At 36.7% G+C, this 25,832-nt stretch overlaps 1 protein-coding gene across 9 annotated transcripts in view; it reads right to left on the bottom strand.

The window, feature by feature from the left end:
• MPP7 (MAGUK p55 scaffold protein 7) overlaps positions 1-25,832 on the bottom strand; it is a 147,062-nt gene continuing 121,230 nt past the window's right edge. For 7 of the 9 annotated variants that reach the window (XM_085564757.1, XM_085564752.1, XM_085564760.1 and 4 more), the window contains 7 exons: positions 23,123-23,161; positions 16,004-16,174; positions 9,242-9,322; positions 7,346-7,439; positions 6,152-6,260; positions 4,558-4,701; positions 1-3,180 (listed from right to left, as the gene is read on the bottom strand). In XM_085564757.1, coding sequence (XP_085420883.1) covers positions 3,001-3,180; positions 4,558-4,701; positions 6,152-6,260; positions 7,346-7,439; positions 9,242-9,322; positions 16,004-16,174; positions 23,123-23,161 — 818 coding nt within the window. In that variant the 3' untranslated portion in view covers positions 1-3,000. The remainder of the gene's footprint in view (positions 3,181-4,557; positions 4,702-6,151; positions 6,261-7,345; positions 7,440-9,241; positions 9,323-16,003; positions 16,175-23,122; positions 23,162-25,832) is intronic. The other 2 variants (XM_021543033.3, XM_077788708.2) reach the window with 1 other exon arrangement.

The raw sequence follows: 25,832 nt of genomic DNA, 5'->3' as shown, positions 1-25,832 counted from the left end.
TAGTGTATCAATAATTTATTGTTTTGCATAAGAAGGTAAGATCAGATTTCAGGTAAGACATCAACCAAACACCTGATGCTGAATTCAAGTATAGAGTTTGGTACAATATTAAAAAATACTACCCTTTGTTTGACTACAGCAACCAGCTAGAACACAATAAAAACATCTGGACTTGACTGTCAAAACATACATTTCTTTAAAAACCCACACAGCACAACTTGAATATGTGGAATATTGGAAACATGTTTAGTTGTCTTAATTCCCAAATTCTCAGGAGTCAAAGCAACAATTCACCCCCTGTTCCCCTTGGTATTTCAGAACAGTTCAGCACAGCTCAGGATCCATCATGATAAGCAGGCTCCTGTCCTGTTGAAACTGTTCAACTAAGACATTTTTTCTGCCTAGACCTACTGTCATCTCTGCCTGCCTCGTGGAGGGCTTTGATTTTTAGCTTTTGAAGCTAAATAATGCAATAATGTTGATTTTTAAAGAGCAATTTAGTAATGCAGTTAAAAACATTTACTTGTTTCTGACATGTCAAAGACTGTGCACACTTTACTCTGTTGGTTGGATCGATGTTTCTAAGACTGCCTTTCTTGTGCAGGTGTTGCCATTCAGGAACCAGCTCCTGGCTCGGAGGCGGGGCAGCAGCCGTGGCTCTGGGGGGCTGTGCCGCGGATCAGAGGGTCCGTGGCTCTGGAACCCAGCACAGCTCCCCGCTGCTCACTGCTGCCCAGGACAGCAGGGCTGTGCACACATCCTCCCAGACCACACTGACCCAGGAATGGGAATTAAATTAATTTCAAAAAGACAGGAAAAACAGCCTGCAGGACAGCCAGAACTGTCCCTACCAGGGAGTTTGCAGATTATTCTAGCATCTACCTCACAAAGAGAAAAGCAGGTCCCTTATGCAAGCGTGACTGTACCCCAGTGTCCCAAGACAGCCCAAGTTAGGAGCAATGCTAATAGTGTTTCAGTGGGGACTAAAGCCCTTCCTGCTGGAAATGGCCACATCCTGAGAGATGCTAAGGGTCCTCTCCATTTCAAGAGATGGTGAAGGCGCTTGGCATCTCGCAGACGAAGGCAAACTGACCCGCTGTATTCCATATCCCCTGAGAAACAGTTTGATTTTCAGTGATTTAAAAAAAAATAGAAAATGTTTTCTGAACTCAGATAATCTCTATGCAAATAATTTAATCAACAAATTCCTATTTATGCTACAAAAAAGTTTAATTCCACCAGGAAAATGGTGAAATTTGACAGAAGTTACAGTTGAGCTGTTCAAGCAGAGCATGTATCCATACTGGGACTCAGTACATCTGTAACACTTGCATAAGCTTTTCCAGACTCCCAGGAATTTTGCTGTTGTTTCTTGCATTTCATTTGTTTTATAAGACTCTAAGCCAAATGCAATGGCCCACACATTAAATACACATTTAGAATAAAACTGCAAAACCTCATGGCTTTATCAGCATATGAACTGAAATAAAATATTTACATGGAATGTTGAGCTCCATTTACAGAGACTGTTTCAAATTACAGATTTAGTAATCTCTTTAATAAATGATCACATTGACAAGAAATTTAAAAATGTAACATCCCTTTATAACCCTTTCATAAATATATAAAGTTTCACTAAATTCTTTTTTCTTAAACAAGAGAGCTATATTCTTTTACAGATTAACATGAAATAATGGTTTCCCGTTTGAATGCCACAGATGGGATGATCTGGTCAGCAAGTTCTATACACACTCTGTACTTACAAGACATATTAACAACACAACACACAGGTGAAACTTGGTCTTTACATCTGTACTCATTTCCTGCATATCAGTAGTAAGTAAAGAAAAATACCGAATTATCTATATTAAAAATACATCCTCTAATATACATTTGCTTAGCACTGACACATCAAATCTTAAAATGGGGTTTCCAACTGTATTGTTTCCACTGACAAGGATGTTTTTTATAGTGAACTCTACAGCATTAATTTATTTTTGAGTTGAGACAAAATATGTGTTACACTACTAAAAAGTATCACTACATACTCAACAATAAAAAGAATTAATCTCTTTCAACTGCTTCTCAGATGTCCAAGGTTTCCTCAGTGTTTGAAAATTTCTGACAGGAAAATTATTCTAAAGCATGCCAAAAATATTTAAAATCAATTTAAAGGGGGAAAAAAATTATTCTCTACTTTGTTGCTATTCATATCACTTTGTCACTGATTTTACAGAAGTTTAATCCCAAAGCCTTTGAAGTTATATACACACAAACTCACATTTTTTCCTATTTAAATAATTATTCCCATGACTTTTTTTTGCTGTGCCTCAGAGCATGCCTCAAAGTATTTTCAATCCATGCATGCTCACAGCTGAGTGTTTCACTATTAAGCCACTGAATACATCTTTCTTTCCATGATTATGTAATTGCAAAAGAATATTTAAATCAGTCTGTACATGTAAGACAAGGTTCACATGTAGAAAAGTAAAAACACATTGATACATAATTAAAACTATGGTGTATTCCTCATAAAAATGTTGGTCACTTTTGCCTGTTTCAGTTCTCTCAAGCACTGAAAGGGCAATAACTTCCAAGTGCTGATGTGCTCTTTTATGGGAATGGTTATGCTTAAAGCCACTGAAGTGCTGATCTCCAGTGTAAATTTGTATCTTCAGCAATCTCTGTGTTAAAAACACTCACCTTGATGACGATGATGATAAAAAGGTGTTTGGCAGTTTTGCTACACTAGTATTAGCTCACTTTACAGAGCACAGAAAATCTGAGGTTTAATCTGACTGTTCTGCCCCAAACTGTGGGCAGCAGAATTGAAGACACAGGAAAACAAGACCAGTTCCAAGTGCATGAAGAGTATACCTGCTGCTCAGTAGAGTTAAAATCCCTCCTCCCAAGAAAGTGGCCATTGAGTAAAAAGCCTAACCACGCCCAAGGTTTAGATGCTTGATACAACAGCAGAGGTTTTGTCAACCTAAAACGTTACTATGAGTGTAGCCAGCTGACAGGAACCCAGAAAGTCTCGGTCTCCAACCTGTCAAAAGTTGTTTTAAGCTCACTGTAAGCTGTGGCGAGGTCATCGTTGACTATCACCTTGTCAAAAAGGTGGCCATACTGGCTCTCCATCACATGGGCAGATTTAATCATTTCATGAAAATCTTCTTCCTAGTAAGAGCAGTGCAATAAAGATCAGTGCACAGCCAGTCCATAGCAACCCTGCATAAACCCTTTCTGTATTAAACATGGTCTAATTGCTTATTTCTTATCTCATCAGGAGATGGAAACTGTACCTCTAATTTAAAAAAAATAGAGATTACCATTACAAGTGATCTCAGAGAGTATTCTGATGAGTTGACTCAGCTCAACAGGCAATTCTTTCATCTCTCCATTTGTAGAGACACAATTAGTCACTGCACGGTAATTACGGAGACATTTTCTTTTAGCAGCACCAGTGGAAAATGTTTCTAGCTGTTCACTTTGATGATACATTTAAAGCTTCATTATGTTAATCTCAGCTTGCTATTAGCACTTACAGCACAGCCCTTTTAAGAGCTTGGTAGGAGTAATCATTCTATGCCTTGTTCGATCTGGCTTAGTGGATTTCATGTTTGGGGAGGGAACAAATCTTAGTAGTTTAAATGACTTTGAGAGATGAAACCTGCCCTAATTTAGTAATGGCTTGAAGGTTGCTCTTAAGAACAAACTCCTCTCACTTTTTATATACCACACACCAACCTTTCTTTACAGAATTTAATTTCCTAACTATTCCAAATGCACATTCTATACAGATACAGCCTATATCTGTGATTCACTTTGAAATAAAACCTAAAAAATCTGAAGTAACACCTGAATGAGGAAAAATGATACACACTGTAAATACAGCTAAACAGTCTAATGATGATCAACTTTGCTGTAGATTCAATTAATTCAATATTATTTCATTATATTACAAGGAAGCAAGTATGTTAATATTGGGTAATCTAAATTTTTTTTTCTGACTATTGACAAAAAACAGGCTTTTTTCCATGCTTAGATATCTCTTCTTCTTTTTTACAATTTTCCTATAACATTTTAAAACCCTCTCTATTTCTCTTATCCACAAATACGGGCTTTTTATTAAAGTAGCAGTTACTTTTTCAATTGATTCCTTATATTTGCATTTTCCCCTAAATTTAGACCCCTTAATACAGTTGATAAAACAAATAAATTCTTATATTTGAATAGAAACATTTAAGCCCAGGTGTAATTTTTTTAAAGGAAATCCACAGCATAATCTCTTATAAAGATATGCTTGCACTGTGGGGGTTCTTCAATGACATAAAATCAGAGCAGTATGGAAACTGTGAATACCCATGAGCATATCAAACAATGAAAACACCACAGTAAATGTGCAATGTGAGAGAGGTTGACAAACAGCAAGATTTTTGTGTAAGCCCTGACAAGTGCTGCCAATAAGAACCAGAGATCACCTTTATTTTCAAGGTAAACTGCTACAAGAAAACTGACAGGTTTTCCTGATTTACCCTGTCTAATTATACTTACTGTAAAGGGTTTTGCAGTTCCCTTATCATCTTTACTTGAAATAATCTTGGCATTTTTTCTCGTTTCTCTCAAACGTTCAAGTGATGGAGGTTTTATAAATATAACAAATGGTTTAAACTCATATGTCCGCAAGTGTTTCACTGTCTGGGAAGAGGAAAGATTTTAATTAATTAGTTTATTTTGCACAACGGAATTTACTGTAATCAAAGAAATTCTCCACTGACCATAATAAACCCATAAAGCATTTCTAGGCACGTATTTTTTATTTACTGCCATCCTGCTCTGCTGACCAGCATTGATTCGTCTATGGAGAGTTTTCATAATGGTAAGAAAATTTTCATAATGGTAAGAAAACTCTTTCTCCAAGGGTGATCATTGGTCTTGATTTCCACATGGCTGCTGGTAAGCCCCATGAAGTCTGGCAAAGTTTGAGTTGTGCACACCAGTGCCACTGGCAGGGAGAGGAAGGAGGGGAACAGCAGGTATTCAGGGGAGGAGGAAAAGTTCAACCCATTTTAGGAAGAATAAATAACCCTTTCTGTACCCATGAACATTAGCAGAAAGAGGCATCTGTGACACCTGTTCACAAAAGGTCAGTAATTTTTCTCTTTAGTACTGTGTGCCCACCACACAACTCCCTGGCTGGTTGTTTTTCCTGAGTGAGCTGTGTGTGGTGTTAGAGGCAGCTCTATGGTTCCGCTGCAGCAGGGTAGATGGCCAGAAGCTTTCTATCCTCTTCACCCTGCCACAGTCCAAAGGAAAATTCCATCTTGGAGAGTAGGATCTGGAATTGCTTACAAGTTTGGGTCCCCAGAAGAATTTAGTGCTTTGCAGGAACACAGCAATGGACTTGTCAGCTCCCCTCCTCCCCTGGCATGGGCTATGGCTTCCCTGGCTACTCCTCTGCCAGGGCAGCTCCTGCCCTGTTCCCAGGGAACAGCCCCACATCCAAAACTGCCCCGGGAGCTGCTCACAAGCTGCCAGGGTACAGAAGCCATACACTGGCCACCCCTGGAGAGGAGATGCTTTGGCTAGGTTTAAACAAACTAGTCCAGCTCCTAGAAGCACTGGTTATGAGGAGCAAAAAAATTCCCAGTGGAGCTGTTCAGCAGGGTTGAAAGACCAGGTCAATGCAAGAAAAAATAGTTTAGAGAGGAATATTCTTAACAATTATCCAACCAACATCATATTTTGTGCATTCCTTGACTCATGTCTATCTTGCATGGAAACCCTTGGCATGAACAGTCTAGTGAAACATGTGAGAGAGAGCTGCTGGACTCAGTGATAACTCAAAACTATTCTGAAATTAAAGTTTCAGAGACAATCTCTTGCCCAAACTAGCAGAAATAAATGGAATTATAGGAGCATTCCATAATTAAATCTTTAATATTATGCTGCAGGCTTCTAATTCCTTTATTTACTGGCTGTATATTTATCCCTTTTCAGAAAGCCTTGCTGAGATAAAGGTAGCAAAAAAACACACTCAACAGTCATCCAGTGTGGGTTAAAGTACATCTTTTGAGAAATATTTTTTACCAAAATTCTAATATGCAATATGAGGAAGTACAAGAGTTCAGAAGACATGCTTACTTACATAAGGTTGCACATCCAACAAACAAACTTTGTTTTTAGCTAGAACTGATCGAACAGAGTCTAAACTTGTACCATAGTAGTTGTTCTTATACTCGCCATACTCGATAAACCTGTGGCAGAAGGTGAAAACAACTGGAATAATTTCCATTTTCTCCAGAAAAAAAGCTTACTAGTTTGGTTTTTAAGATTTAATTCAGAAGCAAAAATATTTTACTTTACATGAGAGTTCTACCGTGTTTTATAAAGGAAATGCTGTCAAGTACTTCAGCATGTCAATTTTAAGAAATCTTCTATTTTACTGCTTTCAAATCAGTAACACCTGCTTGTATTACAGTTAAAGAGAGAAAAGCACTGTAGTCCAACAGCCCACTAACGTTTTCCATCACCTCTTTTTCTGAACTAATGCAATGCAATAAAACAGTGGATAAGCTAAACAATAGAAACTACTGAAATTTCATTGCACACTACAGAATATCCAAATTCTCTGTCTCAGAAGAGGAGGAGTGATGACGGTGCTGGTGGAACCAAGGCAGCTGGTTATTTGCTATAAAAGTACAAGCACTATTTGCCAGAAAAGCAAAGCACAGTTTGAAGTTTCAATAAAACCCACAGCTTTGTGTCTAATACACTTTTGCCCTCTGAAACTGGGGCAGAATTTCAAGCTACAGAATTTTATAGGCTGCTGGAGAGCATGATGCTACCATTGTCTCTTCATTTTAGTTTACTTTCTGGAGGGTGTACAGGCAGGGGCTTCACTGTAGATCTCTAAATTCAAAAGCAGAGGAAGTACCTGGACTGAAAGAGAGCAGAACTATGCAAACATTGACTCAAGCACGTCTGCAGCACTTCCACACTCCCCTTCCCTAGAGCTGCAGTGCTTTAATGCTACGACAGAAGATGCTCTATGAAAAGAATGCCCCCCACCAGCCCAAGCACCTATAATTTCAGTGTCTCCTTGAGGAACTGAGGTACTGGAACTACTCATAAGCTTAGAAACTGTTGTGTTTGCACATACTGCTTTTTTTACTCCATATTTTTCCCCAGCTGCATATATAACAACATGTAATTTTAACACATTTTCAAATCACTGCAACTTATATCAACTTTGACTTATTATCTAAAATAACAACCAGCCCCATTTTATAATAAACCATTGTTCTAACTGCAGTTCTAGTTAAAAATCTCTTCAACATACTTGTTATTCTGTACGTCTGTCTCAAACAAGTGCTTGGAAATGAAAATGTATTCGACACCATCACTTTCTTGGCTTCTCCTTGGACGGGTAGTGTCTGCAGTTTCATCATATTAAAAAAAAAAAAAGGAAAATATGCACAAAACAATATAATGCAAACCAGTTCAGGAAAAGCTGAAAAGTACAAACTCTTTGTGCAATACTAAGCATAGCACTTCCCTCACTTCTGAAGCACATAAGGCTGCTCTGGATCTGGTAGGCAGCACACAAGCATATGACAGGATTGAGTTTTAAATGCATGCAGGAAAATCAGGAAAAAAAACTATTGGACAAGTATCAGATTATCATTTTTTATTAACTAGTGGAAAAATCCAATAAAATGAGGACAGCTGAATAATAAAAGTAACAGCAGTCCATAACAATTACCCCAGCCTTGCCTCTTGTTAAACTTATTAGCATATGAAACCATAACGGGAAACAAAGCACACCACCCTGATTTATAAAATGTTATGTTCATTAACAACTCTTGTAGCTATGGTATGTGAAACATGGTAATAAAAAATTAGGGTGTGAACTTTATGTTTTAGTGCTTTTCTTTATCCTGTGATCAAAACAGAACTCAAATTTTCTTTCGGTAGCCTTGTATTATTTGTGCTTCTTACTTTCCCCCAAGTAGGTATAAGGGTTTTGCCTATAATATTTGTGGGGTTGTCGCTTATGATTAATGAACCCATTACAACATCCTATTTCCAACAAGTTGCATACTACAGCATCGTGCATTCTTCATCACATATGGTCATACAAAACCTGCTTGCAGCAACACAGTCTTGAATGTCATTTGATATATCACTCCTCTTCTCAGGCTGACACAATGAGGAACATTTCCAAGACAGGAACCCCATTCTCTCTCCAAGTCCTGACTTACTGAATTTCAGGGAGAGGGATTCCTTTACATGTTTGTTTTAGCTTATAACCACAAATTTGGAAGAGAAAAGAGAAGGCAGCTTGATGAATACTGTCAACTTTTAGAGAAATATTTTTGGGAAAATGATTGCATATACTTTAATGTGTTAAATATTTTGGGAACATCTAGCTTTTTTGTTATTGTTGCCTTCGATACCCAGTTGAAACAAATATATGCAAAAGAAATTACTTGCCAAACTAAATGCATTAATTTTTCTACTTAGCAAATTAATTCATACATATACACTTCACAGAATATCTGCGCTTGCAAAAAAACAGCCAAAGGATCTCCTGAATTCAGAATGTTGGAGCCATATTTTTGAAAGATCCCTATAGAAGGTACAAGTAGAAAGCAAATCAAAGAAATCAAAGTCTAAAACTGTTGAGTTCTCCTATTAAAGAAAACCCAGTAAAATATTGTTGAAATTAATAAAACACAATGTTACTCAATTTTATAAAAATCACACTACTTGGTCAGAGGCAGGAAAGAGGAAAAAACATCCCCAGATCAACTCTTCTAAAGCTAATAAAAGGGATTTAATTAATTTATTCACTGGATTAAACTGGTTTTTCAGCCTAACAGATAAAGGCCAGTTTGCTGAATGCAAGCATTGGCAACAGAGTACATTTCACTGCTTTATAGCCAAATCCAGGGTGTTCTTCAGCTGAGTTTCATTTACTAAACCTCACTGACATCAATCATGCTGAACTTGTAGTGAAAGTGTACTGCAAAGCCTCTGAGCCAAAAAGCTCTATCAGTATAATCAATGCTATTGAATACAGAACTGCAGCAGCACTTTTAAAAATAAGAAAAGCTATTTGGATGTCAGGCATGCATTTAGAGACACGAATTTGAAAGTACCTTAAAGGTAATACAGTAACAAAGGCCAATAATGGAAGTATATCATTAGAGACTAGGAGTGCATTTTTACTTACGTGGCACTGTTACCCCGTAGTGCTGGGTATCACTGATCAGCAATTTCCGTTTCAGTTCATTCAGTCCAACCCCTACAGGACCTGAAAGAAAAAAAATTGTCCTGTTTCCCAACAGCCAGTTATCTCTTATATTCAGTGCAAGTATGCTCCAAGATAAGACTACATAGCCTACAGCTGTGACATTACTGCCTTTTAGTCAGTGATTTGGAAACACCCATAGCTCCAGCCTCTCCTAGTATATACAGAGCTGACAAATTTCAGGGATGCAGCAGGCAGTTACTCTGTTCTGACTTTATTACTGAGGAACAACCAGTGAAAAAAAGTTGCCAGCAAAGCTGACTTTTTTTCTGCTGCAACTACACTCCGCATGCACCCACCTCCATCTCAGCCCTACTACAAACCCCTGCATGCCAACCTGCAGCTTTCCAGAACAAAAACTTGTTTGACTGTTTATTTTGCCAGAATACTTCCAACTTGAACATTAGAGAAGCCCAGCTGGCATGTGAAAAGTGCCCCCAAAGCCTCTGCACTGTGTGTCAGCACGGCCTCACTCCCTCCCGCTGTTGCATCCCTTGCCTGCACCAGATGCCCCTGGGGACAGTTGCTTCCACCTTCCCATGCCCTGGGAGCACTGCTGCAGGCAGGAACACTGCCCAGCTCCTGGCTGCCTGTAGCTGTCACCATCCACCTTTCAACTGTGTGAGAGTGGCATTGCATGGAGGGAGGAAGGAAGGGCAGTACTTGCCAGGTCACAACCCATTTGGGATGTTTGGGTTTCTTTCTTTGTTGTTGATTTTCTTTTAAACTGCGCTTGTCTCCTGCCTGCTGTCTGAACAGGTCCAAAGCAAATGTTTCCTTCTTCATGCGACTGCCAAAGAGAGACCACTCTTGGAAGGAGGATGGCAGGAAGAAACAAAGACTGCATGGAATTTTTTGGACCCGTCTCCTCCACCTCCACTTGAGTAGTGCTGTACTAGAAGCAACAGAGCAAGATGATCCTCTTGGCTTTTGAGTTGTCGCTAATTCTTAGCTGTTTGCCAGTGGTCTCTGTGAGGGCACTCTGTCCTGTGAGGTCTCAAAGGCTCCACAGGCACTCACTGCCTGTCCCCAGGAGCCCTCCATGCACAGCTCCAGCCTGCCTGCCCCCTTTGGTGACAGGGCCATGGTGCTGTGTGTGAGGGGAGCTCAGCTCTGCATGTTCTTACATTTCTGACAGTGGAGAGCCTTCATTTCTACAGAGCCAGGTCAACAGCAGAAGGCAAAGGAGAATGAGTCATTGGAACCATATCCAAATTAATACCAGTGGTTTTAAGGAATATTCTTGCACATTTAGTAAAAGGGACACATATATATGGAGTGCTTCTTAATAAACACATTTTAAACATTGTAAATACAAAACCTAATAAAACATTTCAATGAAATAATGTTGTAACCACTACTTACTAGTCAGAGTACAAAAACAGACTAATGCCTTAGTACCTTCAGGTGCCTATGTAAAAATGACCATACACCCTGTCTGGACTTGAAACACATAATGATGAAAAGCAAGTGCTTGCTATTTTGCTACTACCCCCTGACAGTAGTTCTGATGTAAAATCTTAAGAGTTTCTACATTTAAAGTTTCTATGTGTTCACATCAGTTAAACACAGAACTACATTTCAAGTTCCATCTCTGACCTTCCTGTAAATTAATCTATCAGTATGTATAAATGGTTATTTAATATGGTGTACAGCAGCCTCTACTGGTGCATGTCTGCAGAGGACAGTAATGTGTTATGTAGATAATGGCATCACTTTTGTTATAATTTAATTTTTTTCCTTTTTATAATAATTTAGCTCTTTAAAGAAAATATGGACTTTTATAGGAAAAGTAATTAAAACTCTTAATATATCCTAGCAAAGCACACCAAACCAAATGGAATTAAGTTTTAAAAATCACTCTATTACTTTTAAGCAAAAAAATCTTTCCCATCAAATTCACACAAATATTATTTCCTTAGTCTACATGCTGTCAAATCAACAGTATGCTTTTAGCTCTATTTATATATATAAAGAGTCTAGGCTTCACTTCCTGTGACACATGCTTTGGAACCTTAGCTTAACTCTGTTTCCAGACCACAACTTCACTACTACTGTCTCCCCTTCCAGATTAACATTTTAAAATCATCTTTAAATTTAACTACTGAAAGGTGTAGAGTCTTCTTTTTCAGCGCTGTCATCACAGAGTTCTCATAACTGTAGCATATGGACACTGAAGACTGATTCCAGCTCAGCAAATCCATCCATTATGTGGATTTTTATACTACCTCTCTCAAGTTAATATACAGTTCCCTTCTAAATATTCTTTTTGTTTTCATGCAGCAGAGAAAGATGCCAGTTTCTAATAGTTATGCATCTGAACACAATTTGAACTCAAAAAGAGAATAAAGTGTCAGGATTTAAAAGGATAATCCTGATTCTCATAGTCAAATACAAGGCATGCAGGATCCATGTCTGTAGTGTAGTTTTGGTTTACTATAAATCACCCCATGCAGCAATATTTACAGTTATGCTGACAGATTTAGAGATACTTTGCTTACTTTTTTAAAGGAACATTTGTGCTGCTTGGTGTTGCATGTTAAGTCATGTTAATGGTCAAATCCTGCACAAGTGGACTGCACTGCCTACCTCAGTTTATTGAAAGACATCTGCAGAATTAAACTACCAATCATTAAAACTTGCACTAAACTCAGACACGTCTGAAGAAAACTGAAAAAACTGTAAGTTTAGGCCTTGGGAAGTATAAGTCAACCAGCCATTCTTCACTCACAGACACATAACAAGCTCCTAGTAGTCTTTTGGAAAGAAAAGGAAAGGCAAGTGGTCTTTCAGAAAAGATTTTGTGAATTAGATGACAATATTCCTGCTGGGATCACAAGAACCTAGTAGGAGAAATGCCTTGAGAGAGTCTCTGTGGCTCAGTTCCTAGTACACTATAATGCAATGGCTGCACATGCATGTCTGACTGCAGCTCAGTGTGGTAGGAAAGGAGAACCTCATTTTTTTTGTGTTTCTGTACATTTTAACAAGTAGTGGGAATGTACTTTGAGATCTGCTGTTCACTGAAGTAGGATCAGTGAGTTCATAGTGGTGTTCTCATGGGCAAGGCCAGGCACTGTGTTACATCCTATGTATTTGTTCCTGAACCTTGCTGACCTTCCCATGCCTTCAACCAGGAAGTTTTAATGCAGATAGCAATTATAGGTCTCTTTCTTCATTGTCCTGTTAGTTGACTGGAAGTATCATGGATATGGTAGGCCATTTCCTGCACTACTGCTGTAGATCAATTAAGACTCTGGAAGCCATCAAACATGTTAAAGCTAAGTCAGGAGAGGTGGAGAGTTAAAAGGCCCTTTCATTTCATCCCCCTTTGCTCTGAAATAAACCTGGCTTCATCACAACTCCTTCATGATAAAACCCAAGGTGATGGATTTAAAAAAAAAAAAAATCTAAGCAATACAACAAATGGAGAGCTTTTCCAGTTCCAGATATTCCTTGCAGTAGTGACCAGAAGCACATCTTTGTGGTAAGTACTGACAGTCTCATTCAGAGCCAGAGGCTTTTCTGATCATGTCAGACACTAGTAGCAACTTCTGCTTTATGGTTATACACCTCTGGTCCTTGCTTCCACCACTGCCCACTTTGGACAGAGGCATCACCATGGGTGACCACAGCACCTGAAAGGCTCTGCACACCTCCAGTGATCACACTGCATGCACAGAACAGTGTGTGTTCTAGGGGATAAGTGCTCATGGTTTGTTACTTACAACTTCACTTCATCCTGCCTCTTCAGAAAGCTCTGACTTAGCCGAAACGATGCCAGATAGTTACTGCATGTAGCACATTCATTCTAACTCTAAGAAAATAAAATTTATGCTACTCTGGCTCTTAAAATTAAGCAGAGCAGAAGACTTCGTGAGCAGGGCTTTTCCCTCATTAATAGAAATAAGAATTCTAGTGTCTAAATAATACAAGTCATATTAAAATATTCTACCTTGGTCTGATAGGGCTGTGAGGTATGTAACACTTAGGATGCAGGCAATATTTATGGTGCAAGACTTTAAGGATTTCTTGACAGCTTGGGAGCAGTAAGTTACTAGAAGCAGACTGATGATATTATATTAGATAATTTTGTTTTTAGCAGACTCCTCACAATCCTAACAATTACAAGCACACAGAAATGTTTGTATAATTACTGCTTCAGATGATGTTATTTTAGCCCCAAGGATTTGCAGGGTTTTATTCATGAACTTACATTTGCAGGCAAGGTAAGATCTTGACAAACTGGTACATTGGGCTGAACCTGAGAGTAGTGTGTATCACACAACAGGGCACTGAAATGACTGTGTGTGCAATTCATGTTCTTTAAATTAGACTGGGCCAATTCAAAATGAAGTGAAATTTGTTTTAAAGCTGTCAAACTCCCTCCCCCTAAAAAAAAAGGGAGAAAACCAAACCTAAATGTCCCCTTTTAAACAGTAAATAATATATTTAGACCTAGCATAACACAACAGAATCTAGTGTCTCCATCAATTATAGCTATAAATTAATTATATGTTCCTTTCTTTCCTAGTACTACTATATTCAGTGTATTATATGGAATGCTGCTACTGGCATACAAAAAGCTTTTAAAATGTGTTTGCTTCTGCTATACCTGTATTGCTTAGCTCTGCTAGTTTTTTCCACATTTTGCCCAAGACATTTTTATGGTATTGGCTAGACTTAAGCTACTCTTAATATCCAGAGAAAAAACATTAGAATTACTGAAGTCCGCAATAAATTTTTGAATTGCTTTTGTTACTGAAAAAGCACTCTTTCTTCATTTGATTTATTACAACAAAAATCAAATGGAGTCTCTAGGCATTCCTTAGATCAGACATATGCAATTTGTTATAAAAAGTCTACTTATCACACTTTTGCACTACACTCTGTTGATGTAACTGTAAAATCAACTCAACCATGTTATTACTTGTTGCATATAACCCAAAATCTCACAGTGATCACACTAGTAGGTGGCTGATTTTTAGTGCTGGAGAGTGACAAAACTGTTTATTAAAAACTCAATTTAATGTTCCCTTGGATATGAGCGATATAAAAACACAGCTACTCAACAGTTCCTAACAGTCCCTGATAGAGGGTCATATTTCTCTGCTCTGCATTCATTCTGCCTCCATTCCTTCAGAATGGAGGAAATTTTACTAATGAAGAATCAGACTATGTGTTACTGCCAAGAAAATGATAATCTGTAAGATATTACTCACTTGTATTGATGGTTACTCATTACTCAATTGTTACCTTTGAAAAGCTTAAGATAATGCACTTTCTCTCTTTTTGGGAAACTGAAGCAAAGCATTCTGATTATACAATAAATGCTGAGAGGAAGCCATGGCACATTACAGAAGCCATGAGGAAGCCATGACAAATTATAGAAGATCAGAAAGCTGACTAAGGATAATATGTTGAGTCCTCTGCAGTTACGCTTACATTCATACTTGGCCTACAGAGGTCCACATTGCATCCACCTTTCTTACTACGTGTCCATTTACTTTTTCCAACTCAGTAGGGGAGTTTGTTTCTCTCCACTTTTATTGTCTCTCTTCATTGACCTCAGATATTTATCCTGTTCTTTTGGGTTTTTTTCAACATAGATATATTGATTGATCTCTACGAATGGAATATCAACATCATTCTTTTGAGTTTTAGTACAGCTTGATTGCCACATTCAGACTTGTAACCACGGTAGCTGTATTTTAATGTCATCTCCCCTTGGTTTAGGAAAACTTTAAACACAATCTCCTGAAGCATCCTTATATGCAAGTTGAGACATCCTGTCTAGAAAGGTGGACTACTAGACAGGTGAAAAAATGGAGCATATTCAAAGGGAAGGGGTTATAGGTCTGTGCTCTACAACTCATTATAAGGGGAGTTCCCAAGGACATACTCTGTTTCACATCCATACCAACAACACAGAGTGGGCCCTTACAAAGCTTGCCCATGGCAAGATGGGTGATACAAGTGACTTGCTCAAGGGCAGCACTTCCATCCAGAGAGCTGCAGGTATAAGTTGGCAGAACTTAGTGAAATTTGATGAGGACAAAGTTCTGCATTACAGGCTGGGGACTGGCTGGCTGGATGACAAGGGCCTTGGGGTTCAGGTGGGCAGAGCTGAGCATGAGTCCCCAGTGCTCGCTGCAGCAATGAAGGGTAACAGGAGACTGGGCTGTACTAGCAAGAGCCTGGCCCATAGACAGAGGGGAATGATTCTCCCCCTTCACTCAGCACTTGTCAGTCCCTTGTGAGGAATTCTCTGTCCACAACAAGCCCTGCACTAAAGTACTGTTGATAAACTGGATCAGATGAGGGGGCCTTGAAGATGGTCAGGAGCTGAATCTGTAAGAGAGACTGAGGGAATTGGGCTTGCCTGGCTTGGGGAAGAGATATCTTGGGGGAACCCACCAGCACCCTTCTGACACTCACTGAAAAGATGGAAGCCACCTCTTTATTGAGGTGTGAGGTAAGACAGGGCAGACATAATGGGAAGACAGGTTCCCAAAGCTGCTGCCATCAGCAACCCACTCAGAACCTGGTGTTGATCTCACTCAGTGGGAGGCTGGACCAGGTGAACTCCTGAGATTGCTTCCAATCTAAATGACTTTTGGGTAAGCATTGTGTTCATCAGCAGGTTTCTGTTTGACCAGGTCAAAAATAAAGAAAGCAACTTACCAACCAAAACAACAAGCCTGTATTTGTCACTAGGTTGTCGTCTATATTTTGCAACTTCTTCATACGTTGGGATATCTGCTGTATCATACTGATCACTCTTCTTGCACTCATACATGGACTTGTTTGTTTTTTTATCTTTTCTGCTAAGACGAAAGCTTCTTCTAAAACCAGCTGCAGTAAGAACAGGGTTTTTTCAAAGTAAGAAAACAAGTCTTCTTAAAACATTTGAAAACAGTATCTTCCAAACATTCAAGGATTGGAGCATGGAATAAAAAGTATATTATATGTTTAATAAGCAAGGTCATTAGAATTACATTTCCCATGTTTTTAAACTATATCAGGTACCTATTTAAACTGCAAAATTAAGATTACCAATAAAAACAGAACCTTTGCAAAAACAAACTGCAAAATATAACTGCTATTAAAAATTGTTAATAAATTATTAACATACTTAGATTATTTAGACATTTTGAGTATCTTCTAAATTGATACACAAGGCAATTCATGCAAGCTGGAGTCTCATACCAGATCTAATGCATGTCTATTAAATCACCATGGCACACAGACATCAAATACAGCATAGGATAGAAACATATATGGTGGTTGAAGGGGCTAACGAGAATTAACTCCTTGAACAATTCTCTTGTGCTTAGCTCCATGCTGATGGTGTATTTAAAAAGTGCATTAAATCTTTCCTGAGTATGTTTAATAGTCAATCCAAGCACTCATAGTTAAATTACAAACTACCAGAAACACCTTAGATAACACAGTATCCATATTGTGAAATTAAAAGTCAATATTGCTATTAAATCTATAATTGCATCAACTGTGTGACATCTATTGTGCCTTCTAAGAAGACTTGAAATTTCACATAGCTTTCAAGCACTCCCAAAGGACAAAATCACTGGCATTTTCAAGCAGAACAGCACAAAAAACTTGTTTTGCACTACATGTTAAAAACTAATTTAATCCTCTGTTAATGATTACATAAAGAGTTTTCCAAATAAATCCTTTATATTGCATTACATTAAATTTTACTGGTATCTCTACAACAACGTTTCTGTTCTGTAAGGAAGTATAGGAAAGACTGCAAAGACTACAAAGCAAATCTCACTGTCTGGTGGTAGCAGAGTAAAACACAAGCTATACTTTAAATACTGGAAAAGTTGTTGGTGTTTTTCCCCCAGAACACATCATGGGACAGTAAAGGGGTTAATTTTTGGTGACTCCAGATTTTCAGCACAATGTTTTCATATTCTTATAATAGCACTTATGTTTAGGTGTTTGAGAAGTAGTCATATTATTATTTCTTCTTCAAAGGTAATATTGTACAACTTCAAGATTCAGTTCTGCAAATATTTAGCAACAGATCTAAAGAAAAATGCTAAAAGGCTAAGTTATAGGCTTAGTTTTTTCTATACATACAGTTTCATTGAGCATAAATCATCATAGAACCTGGACCATAAAGGATGTTAACCAAGTTATTTAATTGATGTCAGCCCCTATACCTATAGGAATCTACAACACAAGCATGCAATCAAAAGGTGAAGAAAAATTTGTTTGAGAATACCATTATCTCAACCCATTTATATTCAAAATACTAATAAGTAAACAAAGAAGAAGAGCTACCAGTCACACTTTTTTTACAAGTACATGTATTTTAGAAGTACAGTATAGTAGGAGGTGGGCTGACATAGAAAAAAGATCAAAATATGAGGTATGAAAACATAATTAAATAGACTGGGTTACGTTATTTTATTATTTAAATAACACTGACATTGAAGTGACTGCAGTCAGACACAGAAATCTCTACTGGAGAGCTTACACACCCACAAGAGGGCCTGGGAGATCTTGCCTGCCCTAAGGTGAAGTCCATCAGGACACAAGGATGTTCTCTTGATCACAACTATGCCCAAGTGTATAAACAGCTATACAAAGTAGCTTTAGCAATACAGACTACAGACACATAAAGTAAGTTACAAGTTTCCTGAGTCCTCATCTAAAATGCTCCTGATTAAAAAAACCCAAACACCAACAAAAAAAGTTGCCCCAAATCCTGAAAATTATTCTGTTTGTTGCATTTTTTTTCCTTTATAATAATTCTATGGAAAAACAAAAAACAGATAGAAAAAAAAAAGAATAATTCTTCACCATTGACTACTAAATGGTTTACAAAATTAAGAGAATCCATGTATCTGGAAAAGGTAAAAAAGTAAGAATAATGATCAAATGAAGCTACACCAGTGGTCTCCATTCCAGTTTGGTGTTGACCTTACAATTAACAACAGGTCCATGCCCCTGATCAGCTGTCTCAAAATGCCATTAGAAATTAGCTTCTCAACCTCCACTTAAATTGTGAACTGTGCAATCTTTAGGAAAATTATTTTTTCTGCAAAATCTTCCTACCAATTCAATCTCCACTTTTAGGTTTTGGTAGGAACATTTGTAACTTGTTCCTCTTTTCTCCAACCAATTTATTCAGATCTCATTAGCAAATTATCAGGTGGTAGATTATTTAAGAATTTTATTTCTCCCACTCCTTGAAAAAAGGAGAAAATCTTTTGGCTCTCTCTTCAGGCTGATTTGTCCCTTGTCACTTTTACAGACTCCACAGAAAACATAACAAAGAGTCAGGTGATATGATTCCACAGCTAACATGTTTCCTTGAATAAAATATTTGATATTTCTGCCAGTGAAACTAATTGGTTAAAGAGTAATATTGTCCTGTATATTAAGAAAGCTCAACAAGAAGTTCAACCAGAACTTAAGACATTACAGAAAATTAAATATACTAATTAAAAAGAACAAATATGAGAAAAACAGAAACTAGAGTAAGGTTGATTTCTCTGCAGTGTGGTGAAGATGCTCTGTAAAACTACTGACTACTAAAAGTTTGTGGTATGCTGTTTGCTTCGCCACTTTATGGCTATTGTTAATTTCAAAGTTTTTTAAGCTGTTCCTCCAAGTCCATCTGAATAGCCCATACAGACTCTCAAGAAAGTTTGCTTTAAATAGCATTCAAACCCAAGAAAAACATACAGTTCCAAGAGGAAGGATGTTTCAAATATATCCAACACTTATATGATACTGCTGCTGCATTCCTGAAAGCATCTTCATTGCTCATCATCAGCCACTTTAAGTCCTCTCATATATGGCTTAACTTTACTGTGACTTGGAAGCCGTTTTATAGAAATGCTAAAAAATATTTTCTATTGAATGTCTGCATTTGTAATTGCATTTTATGTTGAGAACTATGACTGCACAAAAATATTAAACTGAACTGAAACAATTTTGTATTTTTAAGGAATAAAACATTTATGAAAAGGCAAAAAATATTCTATTAACCTTTGCATATTTTATAGTTTTGAAAACATGAAAACCAAACTTCATATATTTAAATTAAGAATAGAACGTCATTAAAAATACAGGGATGATTACTACAGAGAACCAAACCCAATACTAATATGCAGCAGAAAAGGTTTCTATAAAATGATTCAGGTTGAAAGTAAATTTCTATAAAGAACAAAAGGAAAATGTACAGCTTGCCTAGAATATTTGATAATATAAACCTTGATGAATATGAAAGGAGCTGCAGGCTACAATGTCTGTGGAATATAGGTATAAGCAGAGATTAACCTTAGTTGCCAAGTATGCAGGCTATAAAATAAAAGGGGAAAATTCTATCACTAAAGCAACATAATCTCCTGAACACTGAGAAGCTTGCACCAGCTCACTGGTTACAGCTACACGTCTAGGAGCTTACTGAACATGCAAACCCATAAACTGCTGTTGGAATGTAACAGATTTGGTGAAATAAGAGCAGGCTCTGGGTAGAAAATATTAAGAACAAATGTTCTCAAGCTACTGATGTTTTCAAAACTTATACTTCTCAATATGAAATAAAAAATCATTATTAATAAACTTAATTAAGTCCCAGCAATCAAAGAGAAATCACTTAGAACTCTAAGAATGAAAAAAACACCTTAGCAGTGAAGTTGGATTATTCTTTTAACCATTAGCAGTATACATTTCTTCATCTCAGAACAACATCCTTACACTTACATAGAGAAATCCACTGGGACCTCACACAGAATCCAAACTGAAAATACACAATGTGTGAACCTGCCTGCCTTGCAATATTTTAAAAGGATAATGATGATGCAAATAGCTGTGCTTATTTACATTTAATGACAGAATTCTGAAGAGTGAGAGTTCAACTATGTTGTGTAAATTTCAGTCCAAATATACTAATAAAACCAGAAAGTTAATTTCTCAAACTCAGACAGACTACACTAACAGGAAATAATAAAATATAAATTCGTGCATGCTTCATAAATTCACAAGTAAGACTCCAGAATGCTATAAAGCACTTACATGGACTTCTGTTATTTTTCATTCATTAAAATCACTGCTTAAGTATGTGTTTAATTTACATATGTTCTTTGCTGAATTTAATTTCATCTTAGAGTAAACAACTTCTATTTACTTGTAAATGCATTTAAGAGCACCCTTTGTATTCATATTAATGACAAGAGTAAGTTTTGTACCATGGTCATTATCTAGGTTTGTATGAACATAATATTTCTACTAGATATTTCTGGATATTATTTTCCTCCCAAAATATTGGTATTCTTTTTACATTGGCTTGTATACTGAGGATTTCTATTGTTACACAGGAACTGCACAAACACAGAGCAGACTTCTTACTATGTTTGCTTCTGGACTGATTCCCAGCTTGCACATTTAGACAGGGTTAATAAAAATTTAGATTATGTCTGGATTTTAAAGACGAAATTGAGAATAGTAAACAGATGATATTCATCTATATTTATTGTATGTTCATAAAGGTTCAAGCAATGTAACCAGAATTTAAGCTTGGCAAAGGCAAACTACTAACATTTTCCTCAGCAATTCCTCAGGAAATTACAGCAGAAACATACAATACCATACTATGGCTTAAATATTAGAATTTGGTGAAAAATCATTAAATTTATCTGAGTCACTTTAGAGGAGAGGGTTCAAATTAAATAGCAGTATAGCCTTGCATATAAAAGATTTGACCCAAAATGGTTCAGACATTCTGTCTTTTGAAGTCTCCTCTTTTGCTCCTCATGACGACCTTGTATGTGTGTGAAGTACACATCCTTTCAGAGAGGGTTGGGTGTTCACAGAGTGATCTGGCTCACAGATTGCAGTGCCAGAGCCATATAAATGGTTTGTGAAACAAGAAGACACTGGAGTGCATGAGACAATTTGAATTATAAATCACTGTGTCCTGTTACTGCATGCAAAAGAATGATAACATCAACTGTCAAAAGCCTACCTGCTTGTTCTTAAGATAGGAAAATTTTAAACAAATTATTCTTAGTGAAGAGTTCCAAGGAACCCGTAATTTCTAAGCCAAAAAGCTACTTATTCACAATCGGTGAATATACTTGTGTCCTTACCCCAAAACTGGTCCTAACATTAGTTTTTCTGCCTTCTGACTCTTCTGACTTCTCATTCCAAAACCACACACGCAGCATGAGATGGCTGAAGGTACCACCTCTGGACTGCTGACAATATTCCACTACATGGAAGCTCTCAAGAAAGAAACCATTGCCTGAACTGTACTTAGCAATTCTGAAAAATTCTTGTAAAGTTTTGCCTAAGTAAACTACAATGCATCTTGATATTTTGTTCTTTGCTTCTGGGACAACAGTAGCTTTTTCCTCAAGATGCCTCCTTCCTAAGATGGTCATGTCCTTTTGGTAACTACGGACTAAAATGTTTCAGTGAAAAAGGCTACAGTACCTAGAAAAGGTAGATTTTGTGTTGTGATCTTCAGTCTCAAATAAAGCAGCAGCCCACTAAGATCTGACTGCAAAACCATGACAGTCTCACCCTACGAATTCATGCAGTGTGTATTTACATACAGAAAGAAAAGCCTGAGGGAGGGTATTGTTCATGTTTCAAGTAAATTATTTGATAAGGAAAATTAATTTAATCTGGAATCACAACCAAATTATATTTTTTCAAACATACCCAATATTTCAATACAATTACAATTCAACATGAACTTAGTTGATTACTTAACAAAGGCAAGAAGTGTATTTTCAGCATGATCAGATACTCACAACTTCCACGAGCACAGGATGGAATTATACCACACTAAGGTTTCATAAACAGGTCAGAGTTCTTTCAATTATATACTGTGTGTGTACCTGATGTAGTTTTTATACCATACTTAAAACCATTAAAGTACAATGTGAAAACAACTCCAATTTGCAGTATCGGTCTAGGATGTTTCAGTGAGCCCACTGGCTTGGAAATAGTCAAATACTTTGACAAGTTTCTCCTCACTCCTTTTGTAGTTGGAGGACTAAAGTCTTGGGAAAAGGGCTGGTTGCCACAAAATCTGCTCCAGCCAGCCTTCAGCAGGCAGAAATTCTGGACAGTTTCAACTAAAATATTTTTACATAGGTTTCAAAATGGCACAAATTAAAAAGTTGAAACATATCATGGAACATTCACCTTTTTAAAATGTTACTTTTGTTTGAAATTTGGAATCTTGAAAATGAAGCCAAAGCACTCTTGCCCCTCCTCTTCCCCACTCCCCGCAATGATACATTGAGCTCAGACCAGCTTTAAAGCTATATTTAAGCTACTGAGTTATTATGACTGATATTTTGTAATGTGGAAAAAGAATTGGTGTCTGCAAATTTGCTCTGTATTTTTACTGAATCCTCCCAAAATGGTTAGATAGACATGTACAAAGAAAAAATGAGTACACAAAACTTGAATAAAACCTTTAGAGTATCTTTATATAATTTTTCATTATACAGTAACCTTTTTGTTTCATTAAACACATAGCTTGTTTTATGTAGTTTAAAAATTTTGACTTTAAGATCAACTAGTATTTTATTAGCCTATGTTTAACCAGTTAAAGGCAAATACTACATAAACCCTTTATGTCAAATCCAATGAGCCATCTTTAAAACCTTAATATTCATGCATTTGTCATGCAGAGTAAGGACATTTGTATGCAGATTACCCCCAAAAGCAAAGTGGACACAGTAGCTCCAGGAAAAAGAAGCTGAAAGAAAGGAACAAAATTGTCTTTTGTAATCAGTTGCTCACCTAGATAGGATCCACTGTTGTGACCAGCACATTCAGCATCTTCTGGACGAAGGGCAAAAGCATACAGAATAAGAGCCAAGAAATAAAGCAGAATAGTTAGAAGCCCAGCAAAAAACACAGAGAAATTATTTTTTAAATGACAACTGTACAAAGCATAGCATTAAAAAGCCTCCAATAAGCCATTTTCTTAAAAACATAAAACAATATTTATTGTTTTATATTTTAGTTGGAGATATCCTTGGATTTTGCAGCATGCACACTGATCTTTTTACCTTTTCAAGCAAAAGTTGTGATGACAACATTCTAAAAAAAAAGTCTAACACTGTATTATTCACGCTTTATCAGTTAATAGAAAATATGCCACTTAAAAGAAAGCAAAATGATTTGATGTATATCAAACTTTTTTGTAAACTATACATTATCAAACTTTAGCTTTATGTTTTGGCTCACTGGATTAGACAGAAAGGTTTTTGATCAAAAACACATCCTCTCATTTAATATAAAATAGCTATAATGTATATTTTTACATGCCAGAGGCCCTTTGATCAAAATTATGAGCTACAGTTTCTAATGCTTTTATAAACAAAAGCCTCTTAAGTAAAAAAAAACCAAACCAAACAAAAAAACACAAGAGATCAGCTGCTATTACTTTAACATATGCTGCAAACACAACAATAACCGGCTACACTCAGAGGGAAACCCAGAGGAAAAACAGTAACGATGACACCACACAGATGAACCTTCTGCCACCTCAGAGAAATAGTCTGTCAGTATTAGTTACAAGCTCAGGACCTCTCATGGCCATGTAATTAACTCAGAACCATCTCTCTCCATCCCAGCCCACCCAAGTGCTGCCAGTATTATTCTATCATACTGCTTTTCTATACATATCTTGCAGAAGTTCAAGAGAGAGAAAGCAGTTTAAAACAACAGTTCAAATTACTGATCACTAAATGAAGCAACTAAGAATATTCTGGTATTTGTATCTACTTTAAAACACGATTCAATGTATTTGGTGGCAATATAAAAGCATCATACGTATAACATCTCCAGAAACACTGGACTATACTCAATTTAATTCTAAACACATGTTCTCTAAATAAAATTATTGGGCTATTCAGGGAAACTTTTATACATGTACCTTCAATTTCCTCTGAGAAGCACAAAGGAGAAATAGGAAAGGAAATCATTAAATGGAGTGAAAACATAACTTAAGAAAGAAAAGTTAAATCGAAGAAGAAAAATGCACCTACCACACTCAACCGCTTCCTCGTCTTAGAACAGCCAAAAAGACAAAGTATTATTGTTTAATACTTCATAAATAGGAAAAAATTCAGGTACGTAAGCTACTCTCAAATTCTATTGACAGCACCTATTATATTGAGGCATATACCAACATACCAGTAGTGAGTTTAACTACACTCAGAAAAGGATGTAAAAAGGCATTGAAATATTATGTGCACTTTAAATTCCCATATGCGATTCTTCCAGTATTCATTTGATAGAAATGACCTTACCCTGTTGTCATGGAATATCTCTTTGGTATTAAATGCAAAGTTTATTAGCTCCAATTAATCAGTCTTAACCTAGAATTTCTAAGAATCACTACCATGAACATGATCTCAGTATTTTTCTGCACTTACAGTAAGTAAGAGCTGGGACTGCCCTTTGAGATGGATTTTGAAAAGGATTTTTGGCTATGCCTTTTTTTTCCTTTTTTTTGGAAAGTCCACAATTGCAGCTGAAATCCTGCTGAAAGAATTCATATACTCTTATAATCTTTTCTCTGACATTATCCTAATATAATAGATCTACGTAAGACTTTCTCCTTACCTATAGTAAATCAATAAATTTCTGCCGCCTTGATTTTAGAAAACATATATTTTTGTAATCATCTTTAGGGCTATCTGATTGTATTTAAATATTTATACTATATTTATATATCTATATCTACATTTATATCTAGCTCTATATATATTTATCTTGCTATCTAAAAAGCAGGATAAATATAATTAATTTTTGTTCATATAGATATTATATACTAAGGTTCAGATTTACAGAGAGGTTTAATAATCTACTTTGCATTCAAATTTAGAATGTGGATAAATAGGCCAAAGATATAATAATTTCAAAGACTTTCCACGAAGCATGCATTTTCTCAGAAAGTGAAAAATTATTCATGAGCCATTTTACAATCTTTTATGCATAACTAATGTACAAAACAAAGGCTAGATCAAAATTCTCCTGCATATATGACCACGTGGAAGAGCTCTTCTGAATTAATGTCAAAATGGACATAACAGTCTCTTCTGCCACAGGAAAAATACTGTTTTGTACAATCATTTCTTGGTACCATTTTTCTTGAAGACTTATATTTTAAAATATTAATTTGGAAGACTTTTTTGAATCTTATTTAAAGTTTATTTCTATGGTCAAGGCAACCATATGGTTTAAGTTGGCTGGGAAGTCCTCTAAGGTGAACACTTCTTGGTGGACCACATCTGGTGCCTTAAAAGAGTGTAGACAGTTTTGTGAGTTGAGGTGAAAGCATTGGATCCATTATCCTCTCTTGAGCCTATAAGCTCCCAGTTCTTGACAAATAGCCTAAAGCTGGATCTAGAATGGCAGGCTGGCTTCCAGGTACTAATTCTTTTCTCCTTCTCTGTGATGTACGATGAATTTTTCTGCATTTCCATTCCTGTGACTTTCA

The sequence above is a fragment of the Lonchura striata genome, chromosome 2 (genome assembly GCF_050655825.1).
Source record: "Lonchura striata isolate lonStrDom1 chromosome 2, ASM5065582v1, whole genome shotgun sequence".
Classification (NCBI taxonomy): domain Eukaryota; kingdom Metazoa; phylum Chordata; class Aves; order Passeriformes; family Estrildidae; genus Lonchura; species Lonchura striata.
The sequence above is the reverse complement of the archived record's forward strand: the minus strand, read 5'-3'. Positions and strand labels throughout refer to the sequence as shown.